This window comes from Thermobia domestica, chromosome 6 (assembly GCF_964235325.1).
Source record: "Thermobia domestica chromosome 6, izTheDome1.hap1.1, whole genome shotgun sequence".
Classification (NCBI taxonomy): domain Eukaryota; kingdom Metazoa; phylum Arthropoda; class Insecta; order Zygentoma; family Lepismatidae; genus Thermobia; species Thermobia domestica.
The window spans coordinates 39,679,241-39,697,109 of NC_137459.1; the positions used below are offsets into that span (position 1 = coordinate 39,679,241).

Genomic DNA, 17,869 nt, shown 5'->3' on the forward strand with positions numbered 1-17,869 from the left:
GATAAGGTGCGGATACAAAGGTTTACTTTCACATGTAGGAACAATCAAAGTTATCCTTCCCGCTCCATCTCTTCATTATCTTTAAGTCCGTTCTGTCAATGCTCTTGGAGTATTCTCAACTGGTTTTTAATACTTTCGAGCGACTAAATGAGAGAACGAAGCATGGTGATCGTTAAAAAAATTTTTAAAAAAATCTAATTCGAGATTTCAACCCACTTACACTTTTCATTGCTCCTACATGCCGAAGAAAAAAAATATCCTTGATTATCTGTTTGTCCGTCGTTTCAGAAGTATGTGCACTTCCCGAGAGACCATACTGTTCAATGAATCAGTACCAAAATTTAAACTTAAGATTCTCTAGGGAGGATTTTCGCATTTTATTCCTACCCTCCCCCCCCAAAAAATAAGAATAGTTTACTAAGAAATGCAAAGTTTAAAAAATACTATTTTCTCGACATCTGGTCCAACGATTTTGTTTATATTTCATATATACATAAACAAACAACTTGCACCCCCAGAATAAGACTGTCGTAACTCAAAATAGATTTTTAATTGTTATCAATTTTTAACGTGTAATAATTGCAATGTGTATGTATTTAAGAAAGACTTTGTCTGCAATAATTATTACTATACATATTGAAATAACGTTACAATCTTCAAAAAGAGACGAGATAATGAAGTTCCTTTAGATATAACAAATTTCTTTGGCTTACTTTTAAAATTGACATTTCAGAGTTACGACAGTTTTATTCTGGGGTGAGTTCCTTTTGGACGATTTTCTCAAAAAATAACTCAGGTAATTTTCCCCATATTTCATAAATAAATATTTCAGTAATAACCTGATAATATAGGTTATATAGGTTATTTTTCCTGGAAAATCTCCAAGAGGTGGTTTATTATTTTTTTTTCTCGGACGAATTTTATTAAACCGACTCAAGTGATTTTGTTCATACTTCCTAAATAAATATTGCATTAATATCTTACAATATGACATAACTAATTTCTCCTGAAAAAGGAATCCACAAAGAGTAGTTTACTCTTAGAGCCGAGTCTCTTTTCGGACAATTTTCTCAAAAACGACGCAGGCGATTTTGATCATATTTTGGTAATAAATATTTCATAAATAATTCTATAATGTTGCGTAATTACTTGCATGAAAATATCCACAAGGGGTAGTTAAATCACTAGGATGAAGTGTGTGTTTTTCCTTTTGTCACTTTTTTTTTTTTTAAAGTACGACGCATGCAGTTTTGTTGATACTTCATAAGAAATGAATTACGCCACATATTAGGGTTATTAATGAAATAATTCTTTAGCCCTAATATAAGGGATAAGTCGTTTGTGAAATTATTCACAAGGGGCAATTTACTTTTGGGATTGTTTCTTAAGGTTTCTAATTTTTTTTTCCAAAAATTGTTTATAATTTTGTTGCTGTTCCACAAGAAAATTCATTATTAATAACTACAGCATTACATGATTTATTTTCAGTTGGACTGTGAAAGTTTAGTGTGGTGGCCTGTACCTTATTATACTTTAAAGCTTAACTCCAGCAGCTACGTTCTTTATATATAAGGAAGCATAATGATACTTAACTGACTATGATAGAATTGTTGGGATGAAAATATGGGAAGGAAAGAGATAATGTGCGAAAAATCCATGAAAGATATTATTCCTGTACGTACATTTATATAGCCTGCGATAGAACCATTTTATAATCTCCTTTTCTACCCCCTTCGCCGCCGCAGTCTAGCGTCTTATTCACATGAACCTGACCAGTATAGTATGCTTTCTTACGAATGCGGGGGCCACCTTTTGGTTCCACATTCTAAACGGCGTGACAAACATCTTGTTATTTGAAGGCGGCGCTTCAAGTTCCCTTGATATGCTGCTAGCAAATGAGAGGCCAGCGGTATTGCCACGTTTATTTTGCACACATCCACGTCTATCTCCTGTCACCTGATCGCGCTGTAGTTTGGCTGCTTATCCATAGCCACACCCCTTGACCACTTGTCAACGTCACGCCAGAGCTTGCGTTTTATTCGTTTAGCTGAAATGCCAAGATGTTTGTCACAGGCCTTAGATCCGCTGTACAGTAATGGGCAAAAATGATGTTTCGTATGTAATCAGGGCACAAAATGTGCTATACTTCGTCGATGGCTGCACAATGTTTCAATAAGTTTGTAAAATACCTTTTGAGACGTGAAAACATAAACAACTTGTATTTGTGTTCATCATAATATAGATGCTTCCAAAGCTTAACAGAGGAGGGTATTTTGATTATTCAGTGGCAGAACGCTTACTTCTGGTGCAAGGGATCCCTGATTGAATCGCAGACCATAGGAGTTTGTGGTGGATAACACGGGCGCCCGAAGTAATTTTCTAGGGGGGGGGGGGCTAAATCTCTGGCTGCTATAATATGCTTGGTAATTGTTTTATTTGTGTTAAGAAAATCTTTAAAAATTTAATACATTTTCGTGAGCCAGGGGGCTTCCCCCTGCCCTCCCCTTCGGGCGCCCATGATGGATAACATTGTGTCCATGGATTTTCTTGGGATTCTCCAACCCCCCCCCCCTTTCTTCATTCCATTAATTAGTTATAATTATTTACTTTGTTCGTCATCCATCTCATTTAGCCTACAAAGCATAAAACTGTGGGACGTGAAACTGAAATAATTTCATTTCATTTTCAAATATCTTAACAGGTTTTTGTAACGATTATGACCAAATTTACATGTTTCTGAATCATAACTGTTTTACCTGAAAACATGCTCCCATTCTTACTATTCCGTCACTTAAACATGTTATTTTTAGAATCTAGTGTATTCTTATTGTATATTTCAAGTTGGATTGATCTTTTTTAATGTTGTCTATTCAGTACCAAGGTTATCAAGGACGAGGCTTAACTTTTTTTTTTACCTGGATCCCGAACCACATTGGGACTTGAATCATGAGCAGTTGCCGTATGCATATATCAGGCAAGAGATAACCTTGCAGGAAACACACTTTCCTACCAACTGTTTTCAAGAGACTTCTGAAAATTTCAAGATCATTTTGCAAGATTCTCTAAAGGATCCCGTCCTGTTTCCTTTTTTAAACTATCACTTCTCTGAAAATTTTTCTGTTTGCGGCCTTGTTAATGTATGGAAAGGAACTTTGATAGGGACAGTAAAGCAGACCACGTCTAGAACTTTTGTTTCATCCGGTAAGATATTCCCTTGACGATGTTTGCTGCCACCTAATGGCGCAATCTGTAACTTTTAGCATTCTACAGTTATACAGTTTTATTTCAGTAGTAGAGGATGACCTATGGGTAGCTACCGTTACCCTTCAAGATGTTAACAGTCGAGATAGTTGCTATAGTTATCTATTGCAAAAACAAAAACACAAAAAAAAAACAAAAAAAAAGAGAGAGAGAGAGAGAGAGAGAATTCAAAAATTCATATTCGTTCAAGTTATCGCTTGGAGTAACGGACGTGCGTACTAATGTGGCAGTCTTAGAAGGCCACCTAATGTGACACTAACCAGGCAGAGATCAATGTCGAAACATTAGAGATGCTTTTCTCCCTTCAGTTAGCTATTCGAAGTTCAAACTCGTTTTCGAAGACCGAGGCTAAGTAACACGTGAACCTTCAGTTTAACGGGAACCGGTCAAAACCCCCACAGCCAAAACACCCACACTCAAGAAATTTCAAAACGCCCACACAAACGGTCATAACCCCCACACAAATGGACAAATCTCCCAAACACACGAACGGTCATAACCCCCACAGCCAAAACCCCCACACTCAAGAAATGTCAAAACGCCCACACGATCGGTCATAACCCCCACACAAATGGACAAATCTCCCAAATACACGAACGGTCATAACCCCCACAGCCAAAACCCCCACACTGGTAATCGGTCATAACCTCCAACGGTCATAACTCCCACACAAATGGACAAAACAGCCACACATAGCAACGGTCACAATCCCCACATAAATGGACAAAACCCCCACACAAATGGACAAAACTCCCACACAATCGGTCAAATCTCCCACACTCTGAAATGATCCTGGTTGTATGTCTTGCCCTTGTACTTTTTAATAACATTTTTTATTCCACTTAAACCGATGTTGCAACTATTCTTCTTGCACTGTTTTGTAATGACAAACACTAAAGTGGGCGTCGTAAAGAGCCGCAACAAAGACGTGCAATCACGGTATTTTCAGAGTGTGGGGGATTTGTCCGATTGTGTGGGGGTTTTGTCCATTTATGTGGAGATTGTGACCGTTGCTATGTGTGGGAGTTTTGTCCATTTGTGTGGGGGTTATGACCGATCGTGTGGGCGTTTTTACATTTCTTGAGTGTGGGGGTTTTGGCTGTGGGAGTTTTGACCGTTCGTGCGTTTGGGGGATTTGTCCATTTATGTGGGGGTTATGACCGATCGTGTGGGCGTTTTTACATTTCTTGAGTGTGGGGATTTTGGCTGTGGGGGTTTTGACCGTTCGTGCGTTTGGGGGATTTGTCCATTTGTGTGGGGGTTATGACCGATCGTGTGGGCGTTTTGACATTTCTTGAGTGTGGGGGTTTTGGCTGTGGGGGTTTTGACCGTTCGTGCGTTTGGGGGATTTGTCCATTTGTGTGGGAGTTATGACCGATCGTGTGGGCGTTTTGACATTTCTTGAGTGTGGGGGTTTTGGCTGTGGGGGTTTTGACCTAGACCCAGTTTAACCTTTCTGTGGCGCCTAGGGATTTGAACGAAATCGTAGACGCTCACATTGGGAGCCCTGGTGACCCATGATTATCACAGAATCATGATTGACACATCGTTAGAAAGCTTATGGGACACAAATTCCAACAAGGTAACATTTGTGCAATTCCCACTCTATTCGTAGGAAAACAAGAAGAAACAAAAACGTCCTAAAAATATGAAAAAAAAATAGAATTTGAGGGGCCTTGGCATCTCTTGCCGTCACCCTACGCTGACAAAATGATGCTAATGTGTAGGAAACCCACTTGTGACAATAATATTTAAAAAATAGTAGCCATTGCTACAATACAAAGTAAGATAAAAATTCAAAATGAAGTTCCTATAAAAGGGCCCTGTATATCATTATCAAAAGGCTGTTGCAGATCTTCGCATCCTCGGCTCTGGCGACCCCACTAATTATCAGTCATGATTGATACATCGTTGCAAAGCTAGTGAAAAAATGTCTTATATGGAACTGTCCTGAAAATAAATGTAACTTACGTCAAATACTGACAAGTAAACCTTACGTTTGGGTGAATCGAGTTGCTGACTGAGACACATATGAGAAAGTAGTACTAAATGTGGTCAGTATTTCAGTGAAGTTGTAGGTGCGAAGCTCCAGAGGTTTAGGAGGAACAGCTACCAGAACATCACATGGAAGTACAGAATAGTCTTCATACAGTTGGAGGTAAAAGCTCTGTAAGACCTCTTGTAACGACAAAAGGTGAATAACAAATATATGGGTACATATTAGGACTAGGGGGAAGTCATATAGTAAGAGTATACCTGATGGCGGCCATCTTGAAATCCGCCATTTTGAATTAAGGTTAAGTTTTTAAAATAGGAATAGGGTCATATGATACATGATTTAAGGCGCAAATTTAATCAGAAGAACAATGGTGACGTTAATTTTGATTTACGCGCAATTGGTAAAAAGTTACAAAGAAATTAAATATTGTTGCAACATATGTATACATCGATTCGCTTTCGAGCAGGCTGGATATTTGAATGAAGAACCTGGACGTTGGATCGCTCCTTACGATTACTGCTTTGACGGAATTGTTAACGACAAATGTGTCAAGTGTAACTCGATTGCCTTTGTCAGGTGTGCACACTGTGAGCAGAGCATTTGTGCAAGTCATGCACTCTTTTCTGAACTACATATTCATTGTACTAATTGAGGACTTTTCTGGAAGAAAGACCCAAGTTCAATTATGACTCAATTCCACTTTGGTCATTTTTCCTTAAATTAGCAACTTGTTTATGCGATAACAAAGGCTTTAGTGATAAAGCAAAAATGGTTATACCATTGGATTTATGGTCAAATTTGCTATTAATAAGGTGACAATGTTATGCGTTTTGATTAAAACTCTTGTCTGATTCAAAATGGCGGATTTGAACATGGCCGCCATCAAGGCAACTCTTACCATATACCTAATATTTATCCACCTGCTTTTTATTTAATTATTATCATTAACACAAAATTTACAAGGTGGGGTAAAGGACTGATACATATGTTGCAACAATATTTAATTTCCCTGTAACTTTTTACCAATTGGGCGTAAATCAAAATTAACGTCACCATTGTTCTTCTGATTAAATTTGCGCCTTAAATTATGTATCACATGACCCTATTCCTATTTTAAAAACTTAACCTTAATTCAAAATGGCGGATTTCAAGATGGCCGCCGTCAGGTATACTCTTACTATATGTCTTCCCCCTAGTCCTAATATGTACCCATATATTTGTTATTCACCTTTTGTCGTTACAAGAGGTCTTACAGAGCTTTTACCTTCAACTGTATGAAGACTATTCTGTACTTCCACGTGATATTCTGGTAGCTGTATCTCCTAAACCCCTGGAGCTTCGCACCTACAACTTCACTGAAATACTTACCACATTTAGTACTACTTTCTCATATGTGTCTCAGTCAGCAACTCGATTCACCCAAACGTAAGGTTTACTTGTGAGACACCAAAAATTGACCAACTTTGCTCTCCTCCTTCCCCCCCCCCCATACAAGTATACATACAGGGTATTACCAGGTACTGGACTACTTCATTGCTTCACATACCAATTTTTGTGAGTGTACCTCCAAGGGAGTAATTGGCCCCCAAAATAACCTGATGCAAAAAAAAACAGACTTTACCCTCTCCTTCCACCGTAGTACCACTTACATACATAAAATGCATATCGGCGGAAAGCTTCATCTTTCAGGAATAAATTTATACCAACAGTGTCTTTCTAGTATAATTGGGGCTTAGATATTGTATTTTAAAGCTTTGACGCACCAGTTGTGCCAATGGGCGTTTAAAGGTTAAGTCCGACTGCACATTAACCAGAGACAAGACAACCATATCGAGGCAAAGACGCAATAATTGAGGATGCTGAGAGGCATGACTGCATGATCTGTGTGTCTCAATCACAGTGTTGGAGGGGCATTTATCTAGCGCGTGCTTGAATGAATATGCGGTACAAGGCTTTGCATTAGTCACAGTGCTGTACAGCTCACAGATGACGAGAAGAACCCTAAAACAGGGGTAGCGGGGAAAAGTCAACGACACGGTCAAGTCCATTTTCGGTTTTTGAGGTGTGATCTATACTTAAATGTCGTCTGCTACTCCGGGTAGTTATCTGTGTGCTATTCCGTGGTATCGTTTGAAACCCCCGTGCGAAAAGTAGGCGAGCCCATACCTACGTCACACTACTTCTGCTAAGGTTCTTCTCGTCATCTGTGAGCTGTACCTTGACTCGGCTATCCTGATCTGGTCAAGGTGCCGCCGGCCTAATTTGGGATTAGAATGACATATAGTGTCACCAAGATAGAACTAAGATATCAGGGAGCGTATTGTGGTATACATACAGTAATTCACACACAAATTAAGGGATCGTGCACAGCAATAAGTTAAACTGAACTTATAGTGGTGCTACATGTGTTGTCGGTTGGGCACGTGGTTTAAAGCTTTGCCTGAGATTAATTTGGCAGCGTAGGATGGTATAGCTAAACAATTGGGTTAAAAAAAAAAACCTCTTTATTACATTCCTTTGTCCGTCCTCTTTAGTACATCCCTTTAAATTTTGTCGCTGGTTTAGTTTAATCTACATTAGTTTTTAACTCGTTCTTTTTTCGTCTGACCCTCGTAATTGGTTTTTAACTTAGGGAAACAGTTATCTTGCAGCATAAACAAACGGTGATCATGCAAAATATCAGTCTAAAGTTTGCAACTGAAACGTTTTATCTGCTTAGAATTAAAAAAAAAAAAAAACTGCAATGCAAATCTCTGCTGTCGCCAGTGTCTGTCATCTTCCGAGTTATGCACCACAACTTGATGGATGGGTTAGTATTACACAAAGCCACAAACCATATATGGAGGAGAGAAGCGGATGGTCTGTGACTTCTATTGCATCATCACTCTTTTTCACTGTGGGCAATTCATGAATTTGTGAATGAATGATTTATTACGGACAGTTATTATGCAAAGCACCAATATTTCATCAATTATTTATCCAGTTCATTTAACATGCTCGTGTTTTCGGTACAGGTAGCATTTATATATTCACGCCGTATAGTTGTAACGGTTGAGCTTAAATTGACTTGTTGTTTAGGAGTAGGCTTGGTCAACCAGTTCAATTTCTAAAGAACTTTTTTCTTCGTTTCATGAGTATGGTGTTTTAAATACGCAAACCGCAAAGCGATTAATTACCATTTGTCATGGACGCACGGTAGTGACGACGTTACCTTTAATTTCTTCTGGGAAGGAGGGAGGTAAACTGAGGAGCACAGAATTATTTATTTATTTATTTATTTGCGGGGTGGACAGCTAATTTTCCTATATCGAAAATATATTTTTATATTACCTAACATACATTAAAACACATTTGGGGATAGATGTAGCCACCGGGGAGCACTTGCCTCCTTGCCCCCGTCTGGCGTTGTCACCGCGCATGAAGTTCTGGGTTTTATTTCTGGCGAGAGCTTGTTATCCATACGTCCATAAAATAAATACGAGGTGTATTTATTTTAATACGAATTAAATTCTAAGCATGTGGGTTCTCATGGGGGGAAATTACTTCTGACGAGCGTTTATTATCAATATGTATGCTCCCCACAAAATAGTGAGGAGCAGCAGCTATCTACTCGGCTCCTGATTTCGATGCCAAAAACTTTTTAAATATTCATATTCTGGTGTAATTTTAGCGTGACCAAGAAATTTCGATTTTTGCAAAACTCTGCGTAGAAAACAGGACAAGTACACCTCTTTAGACTTTAGACTGGCAATAGGAGCCCGATTCCCCCTAAAATACTGTTGGATCCTTAGAATACGTTGGACGACAGGCAAGGGCGCCAATTTCTCTAACTTTAGTGGGGCCCATTCAGATGTATGTGTGGTTGCAGACAAGGTTCTAAAAAAGGTGTAAGGTAAGTGCACCAGTAGCTGACACTGCTCCAAAAGCTGACACTTTTATCTTAAATTGAACATAATAGAGTTATTTGTGATCATTAACAGATTTCTCAACGCACACACTTTTCTTAATGGTTTATTAACATTTTGCTTAGTCGTGGTTAATTTGCGTGCCAACTTATAGAAGTATGACGAAGTTGAATTACGTGCTATGAAGAAATATGCAAAAATGAGAAATATTCTTAAGAAATACGGTAAGCCTACTTACCTTGTTACTCTTATGTTAATTTATGATTTTTTTCTAGTTCAGTAGCATGTTGAATATGTATTATGCTGGTGAAAGAGTGTAGTGAATTGTGGGAGGAAAATTTTGTTAAATTTCAAATTCTAAAACTTCAGGAGTGGGGTGTCAGGTATTGGTGTCCTTTTGTGTAGGGTTATTCCAGTAGCTGACACTGCATGTCAGGTGGTAAACAGCATACTGGCATTAATTTATGAATTTCATACATAATTTACACGAGAAAGTAACACTTGTCTTCTGTTATCAATTTCACTAAATTTGGATGTCTCGGTCCAAAAGCTGACAGGGGTTGTCACTTATTAGAGCAGCAAAATACTGTTTTGTACCAAGACCTGAGATAAAAATTTTCAATGGATTTGAGCAACGCAATGATGCAAACATCATTTTACAGAAAAAAATATTTTGTGGTTGTTCTGAAACAGATTTAAGACAAAATAAAAATTCGTGGTCTGCTTCTTTTTAACTTTTCATTGATTAGAAAGATAGATAGTGGCACTTTCTCCTTTAGTTGGAAACTAGATGAGCCGAGGTGTATGAACTTCTTGGAACAGCCGAGAGTGCGGTATTTTATCCAGGCACCGTAAGATCCATCCAGAATTCTTAACGCAGATGAGACTGCATCCTTTTTGTTTTCGATAGGAAATAAGGTTTAGTTCGTAAGGAAGAAAAAACTATATACACATATGCAAGCAATAATGAAAAAGAATGTATGACAATGCTGATTACAACTAGTGTATGTATTTTGGCTCCCCGATGGTTGTATAGAGTTGCAAACGAATACCAGCTTCTGTAGCTAATTCAATGCCTAAGAATTGGGATATTGGTAGATCTGAGTAGGTTGGATGACAGTAGAGACATTTTATGAATATATGACTAATGTGTTTCAACCATGGGTTGAAAAGTCAAATATCAAAACTCTTGTGTTGGTTTTTCTTGATGGCCATGCATCGCATCTCACTGAGCCTCTAAGCACTTTTTGTAGTAACAATGGTACTGTGCTTGTAGCTTTGTATCCGAATTCCACTCATGTTCTTCAACCGATGGATGTTTCAGTTTTTCATCCACTCAAGAGCGCTTGGAAATGTGGTGTGCATCAGTGGAGAATCAAACATGACGGTAGAAAGATAAGAAATGAAGACTTTGCACCTCTTTTGGAAAAATACAATGAAAATGTCAAAAACTCCTATTGCAGTACAAAATGGATTCAGAGCATGTGGTCTCTACCCATTTAACGCTGATAAAGTTTACTATCAAAAGTTCAAGAAAGGAGGAACAACTTTAGAGATATCTTCCGGAAATCTCTGCACTGAAACTCATCACGGCCAAATAAATTAATTCTTGTGTTTCCTAGAACAGAGAGTTTGTACTGAGAAAGTTAAAAGAAAATCTCCGATTGTGATGGCAAGCTTTTAGGCAACATAGAAGATAAAACTCTTTTCCTCCTATGGATGCAGAGAAGTGTAGCAGACATGATCCTCCACCCAGAATAGACAACAAACAAGTTACGGATGAAATATCTACTTAACAAAATACGAATGACACTACTAATATATCAATTTCAAGCACTTCGGAAATTACAGGAACTCACGTTTCTGCGCAAGAACAAGTTACAGAAGTAACTAAAATTTCTACTCATCAAAATAGAAGTGAAACTATGTTTTCAATTCCAAGGACTTAGAAAACTACAGAAACTGACGTTCCTACCCATGAACAGGGATCAAAAGAAAGTACTGATACTATTAATTCCCTCACCATTTAAAAGAACTTTATTTTGGCCGCACCATACAATCACGCCTACCTTAAAGAGTAGGAGAGAGAAAATAGCTTCAGTCGCAACATCGGCAGAGTGGAAAGGAATGTATCCAGGGAGAAAAAGGAGAAAGGAGGAAACAAAGAGAATTAGCGAAGAAGGCAAGGAAGAGAAGAAACTAAAAGTTCGACGAAAGAGAAAATGTGACATTTTCTTCGAGGAATCATCCGACTCTTCCATTGAGGTTCAACTTGAATTTGACAGAAACAGTGGCGATTGGTATCAGGGAAGGCTGTCAACTTGTGAAAGTGAGTCCGAGCGCAATCTTCACGTAATTGTTTATGTAAATGTTCAATATAAAAGTGAATATTTTCCAGGAAGGGTTTTGAAGACTAAGCAAAAAGAAGCTTTCGTCAAAGTTATGCTAAAGACTAGATATGGCTGGTGTTGGCCGAAAGTTGAAGACAAGCTGTTGTATGTATATGAAGACATATTGGAAAAACAATCAATTCACCTAAATATGGTTTGATTCCAAGGTGGGAGCATATCTGATAGAAGAAATTGAGAATTATCGCGTTAACAAAAGGTAAGAAATGTCTTGAAATTTTAAATGGATATATTTGAATAAGTACTAAACAAAGAGCAGATTCTACCTATTATAAATCTGTTACTTCTGTTTAACCTATATTTTAAAAGAATACGTGATGTCATTCTTACTAATAAATGATTTCATTATATATACATTCTTTAAAGTAGAACTGTCAGCTTTTGGCACATTACTATGTCAGGTATTGGATCATTCGTATTTTCTGTGTGTCAGCAACTGGTACAAGTGGGTTATGTTCCATATAAATTTCGGTAACTCATATATGTTTATCTGAAGGTCTTATATCAATTGGAAACATTTCCTTAAACTTAAACCTTTCAGTTACTAAAGCCATAATCTTTCTATGTTGTTTTATTTACAAACCAAAGCATTAGATTTAGAAATGCTTCCTTAAAGTGTCAGCTATTGGTGCACTTACCTTATATGAGGATTTTAAGACAAATTGAGTTTAAATTATGCTAAATATTGTGTATTCATTAAAAAAAAATACATATAACAGTAAAATATATATTCATAAGAATACATGGGCCCACATGACCACTGGGGGCCCGCCTCCCAGGATCGGTGCCCCTGATCACAGCAAAGGTTCTTTCAAGGCTGAGAAGTAAGAAGTCTATTCCGGCAATTATCATATATTACTGGTCTATACAAGAATCTCATATCTGTACAATTTTGGTATCTGATATTCATAAGTACGATCAAATAGTAAAATAAACATGCAAATATGCATGACAACTTCAAAAAATAACCATCAAAATAAGCAAAAAATACACGAAAATTGAACGAAATGTTTGTTTTGGAGAAATCTACCTTGTTTGAGGGTGTTACCGTATATAAGGAAAGTATCCTAAGATTTTCTTGTAAACCTGCTACGCCTGTCACCGAAAAATAATTTTACAGTATGAAAGTCGGGAAATGATTTTTTTTTTTTTTTTTTTTATCTGGTCATGAAATGTCAGGAAATTTAATTTCACAAGCTTTGTGGACACTCTGTATATAGTATATGGGACGTTGTTGATCACGTCGGGTATTGTTGCTTCCAGTTCATCCGCATTCCTTGGTTCTCTTTTGTAAACCTACTCCATTAGAAACCTTAGTGAAACTAGTTTTCACTGATCACAGCGCCATCTATAACATATCGAAAAAAAGTTTCCAATAAGAATTATTTACTTTTCCCCCCGTAGAATCCGAATCTGTAATAAAAACTGGGAATCTCATTTACATTTTCAAAGTTGTTCCCAACCTCACCCAGGGACTAGAGCTGGTTAATTTTATCACATATGAATTTCCCCCTTCAAAATAATTGTGTATTTCGAACATTTTCGTCCGATAGGCCTATTTATTTGCCCAGAAATTTTGCAGTTTCAAGTTTAAAATAAACTCACCTAATATATATACCTACTTGCAGGGCCGTGCCGTGGGGGGGGGCGAGCGGGGCGACGGCCCCGGGCGCCAAAGTAAAGGGGGCGAAAAATTCGGGAGAGAAAAAGGAAAAATATAGGAAAGATTGCTTGGAATATATGTATGGGGGCGCCGTCGTATACTCGCCCCGGGCGCTGATTTTCCATGGCACGGCCCTGCCTACTTGCTCTGTCTAAGCTTCCACTTGAAATCTGTCTTTAGCTCTTAAAACACGTAACTGATTGAAGTTTCAGGTTGTAAATTATGATTTTGTGAAACAAAATCTGTCCATGACATTTTCACAACAATTACCGCTAATACTTAGTCTTTTTATTAAAACCTTTTTGTCGTTGAACGTGAATCACTTTACAAATAATTCGTTAAATCTAGAAAACCCACGCTGGCGCCGTCCGCCAATATACCCTATCTTCTTTGATTCTTGAGTTTTTCATATTTTTTTTCTTTTCAGCATACAGCAGTTATTATTTTTTTGGTTATAATTGGAAAATAAATATGTATTGTACGCAATTACAACATTACAAAATTATCACATTTTATGTTCTTTAGATGGTTAAGTGATACATTAGCATGTAAAGTCCCTTGGCCAAATGCTGAATCCGCTCCTGGTAGGTAAAATTAGAATTTAATAGGAGCACAGCCCCGCTGAATAGTTTGCAGAAAATTAAGCAATATATACAACTTGACTCTCAAATGAACAATCTGTGTGTCTGTTTATTTAACCTAGATCTGTGCGACACTAGATGTTAATCCTTTTAGATATACTAAACAATGGTTATTTTATTTTAATAGGTACGGCACTTGGTTCGATTCCGATGTTGATTCTCAGAATGATACCAACTTCCAGGAGTGGGTGGACGAAATTCTTGGAAATCAGGCTGGGAATATCATGGAAAACGATTGCATCTATCAGTCCGTGCTCAAGGTGTGGTCGAACGATTTGGAGTTGATCCGAACGCTATCGCAAGAAGAAATTCTTTCGAAGTTGACCAAAGTCATCAATCAGAGGTGAGTTATGATTTATTAAAATACAGGATAAGCATTAACAAGTTACAATCAAAATTTATTGTTCATACACGTATACTTACTTACATATTTAAAGGAATACTCTTGTTTCCAAGGATCATTTATATTTCTGGTCTTTTAAAATTACTTTATCAAAACGGATATATTATGTATATTTCTTTTTTGTTTTAAACTTTGTGCAATAACAATACAACTAATTACTGATATGCAATGTGATATGTTTCACTTTCTCTTTGCATTTCGAATTGTATCTTATCAATTTTTGCTTTCTGTTTAAACGAGAACTTTAAGAATGATCCAAAATAAATGGATCAAAATATTGCGATCTTCGCCAAGAATTTTAGGAATGATCCAAAACAAATGCATCAAAAGATAGCGATTTAGATTTTGGATCAGGGGCCACAAAATTTTTGAACGGCTCTTATATATATATATTAACGGAATAAGCACATCATACTGAGTTAAGTGATAGTTTGGGTTTGGCTACACTGTATGTAGTTCTCCAGATATAAGGCCTACAAGAAATTTTTTGCCTGAAATATATTGGATCTTTTGATTTTAAAAAAAATGGTTTAGTTGTGAAAATGGCCACCCTACTGGCATGCTATCGCGTCGATACTAACCAGTAGGTCAAAATAATCAATATACTTAGGTTCTTTGTTACAGTTTATTATTATTATTATTCATACTGAATAAATTAGAAATACTGTTCGTAAATTTGATAGATGAAAACAAGGCGTTGTGGTTAGAATGCATTGTAATTTGTCCACAAAGGGGCTGTAAAGTACTGACTGTTGAAACTAAAACAGGAAATATAATGAGAATTGTAACTCCGGAGAACTTTCTTTTCTTGTCGACAGTAGCTACACTATACAGCTCGGTTTTTCTTTTTTCTTTCCTTTTTTTTCAGCTAACAATAGATAGTTTCCTGACTATAGCGACCCCATATCGCAAGAAGAAATCAATCTGAGTTTTGATTTTGAATTGATTTGAGATTAGCGTACGTTTTCAACAGCGAGGCTTCATAAGACATGGAACTACCACAGCTTAACATGGAATCCGAACTACATGAACTCCCGCCGAAAATCAAACTCAGGACTCCCGCCACACAGGGGTGTACGCTATCCACAAAGGCAGGAGGGAGCTCGAGATCGATCTCAGTCCCATCGTTATTTCATAGTTCGAATATAAAACGAAAGTCAAAAATAGCTAGAAAATATTATGCAACAGTCTGATGCAGATGTTTCTGTAATTAGCAATTAGGAAAGCATGTGATGTTCTGAACTAGCGTGAACACAATAAATGTAAATTTGTTAAGAATTTGCCTCTTTATGTACAAATAATTAAATCATACTTTCGATAACAAATGTAGATGTAATATACAGGGTGGCCCAAAAGTAGGTATACACCCTGCATTGATCAAGTATAACATTCTAGCTTATAGGTTGATTTGCTTCTGCTGTTCCGAGCTTAAGACATAATTAAAAAGGCATTAAGAACAAATAATAAAGAAACTAAGTCTACCTAATGGATAATAATAAAAAAATATATGAAAAGCAATTAATTGATCAGTACGGGACTGTATACCTACTTTTGGGCCACCCTGTATATAGGCTATAAAATAAGTCATCATATTTGAGCTCCTCCGTGGCTAAGCGGTTAGCGTACGCGCCTTTGGCGTGGGAGGCCCGGGTTCGATTCCCGGCGGGAGCTCACGTGGTTCGGATTCCACGTTAATCAGTAGGTCCACGTCTCATATAGCCTCGCTGCTGAACGGGACGTTAAACTCAAAATCAACTCAACTCAAGTCATCATATTTGTGACTTAACTCCTGAACAACCCGACCGTTCTCGATCATATTTTGCACATAGATGAGGTTTGGGACTGGGATGTTTTTATCATTTCAGTTTGACGATAAAACGTACGGAAAGGGGGGGGGGAGAAAATGACCGATATTAGTGCCGAATCCATAGTTTTCGTGGTCGCTTATATAAACATTGACACTTCTGATGGCACTTAAATCCAAATTCAGCCACGCAACTTGGGAGAGGGGGTATATATATATATATATATATATATATATATATATATATATATATATATATATATATATATAATGATCAAAAATAACCGATATTACTGTCCAATCCATACTTTTCGGGGTCACTGAGATGAACAGTGACACTTCCGATGCCGTTTAAATCTAAATTCAACCCTTTATGTCCAAAATGAAACTATTTTCCCCTTGCAAGTACAGGTATTTAAATGTGAAGTTCTTTAAGATTCATACAAAAAGAGATACAATAAATGAAACAAAAAGTCATCAGAAAATTGAGTTAATCATGTTTGTTACTTTAAATCAATAATAGCATTATGTTGTGTAACTAAATCAAATTAAAAACATTCAAGCTGCTATATGCATTAGTAATGACACATGTTACTATATTTTCAGTTTAAATAAAGACTACCACAGCTACTTTCTTGCTCTAATTTCTTAAATTCTGTTATACTGCATTTATTACTATATTTATGAAATACGTTCAGAATTATAAAGCGTTTTCGGACTATTTTATATGAAGGAAACTCGCCTATAAAAGTAAACGACCCCTTGTGAATTTTATAATAAAAATTGGTTTATGCCACACTTTAGAGCTATTAATGAAATATTTAAGAAATATCAACAAAATCTCGTGAATCATGTGAGAAAATAGTAGAAAAAAACTCACCCCAAGAATACCCGTTCTGAATGTTTTTATGAAGAATGCTTTACGTAATATAGGATAGGGTTGTTAATGAAATATTTATTTTTGAAATAAGGGCAAAATCGCCAGGATTTTTGCTGGGAAAATCGTCTGGAAAGAAAAATGAAATGAAATCTTTAAGTTTTACGTCCCACGGTTATGCCTGTTAGGCTAAAGGAGACTGTGATGATGAGAGATAAATGAAATTGTGGAATGAAGAAAGTGGGAGGAAACGGGAGAACCCCGAGAAAACTCACGCACACTGTGTTTGTCCACCACAATGTTCACTTGGCGGAAACAGGGTTTGAACTCGGGACTTCAAGCATAAGAGATGAACGCTCTACCACTGAGCCACCGCGGCCCCCTCGTCTGGAAAGAGCTCAAGGCCAAACCATTTTTTTTTATCTTTCCGAGAAAAATGATTTATATCATAAGATTATTAATAAAACTATGTTAGAACTGAAAAAAAAATAAACTTTCGGCTAGAGTCAGAAAAACGGGTGATTAGTTGGGGGGGAAAGTCACGAAAACCGATAGTACCCGGTCAAAACGGATCATCTGGTAGGATTAAGTAACGCAAATATTTCATAACCAGGGTAATGTGTGTCTTATAAATTCTAGATTGCGCAGGAGAAACAGTATGTCAGAAATTGGCCAAAATGAGATAAATCAAAATTGGAGATCTGTGTATCATGCTCCACCTCCGGTTAACTTGGTATCAGTCAATTCTAGACGGAAGTTGAGTAATCGCGTCTTGGTGCTGTTAATATAAGTGATTCATACTTATGCTTGGTAAAATTTTTAAAAAAATCGCCTCCTGAAGACGTGTGTTTTTGACTTACACTTTTTCTCCCGCGCAGTCTAAAATTTAATTTAATTTCAATGACGTG

At 37.1% G+C, this 17,869-nt stretch overlaps 1 protein-coding gene across 1 annotated transcript in view; it reads left to right on the forward strand.

Moving 5' to 3' along the window:
* Positions 1–17,869, forward strand: part of LOC145687954 (patched domain-containing protein 3-like) — a 317,349-nt gene that overhangs the window by 241,574 nt on the left and 57,906 nt on the right. Inside the window, exon 4 of the mRNA XM_081761553.1 lies at positions 14,005–14,220. Coding sequence (XP_081617679.1) covers positions 14,005–14,220 — 216 coding nt within the window. The remainder of the gene's footprint in view (positions 1–14,004; positions 14,221–17,869) is intronic.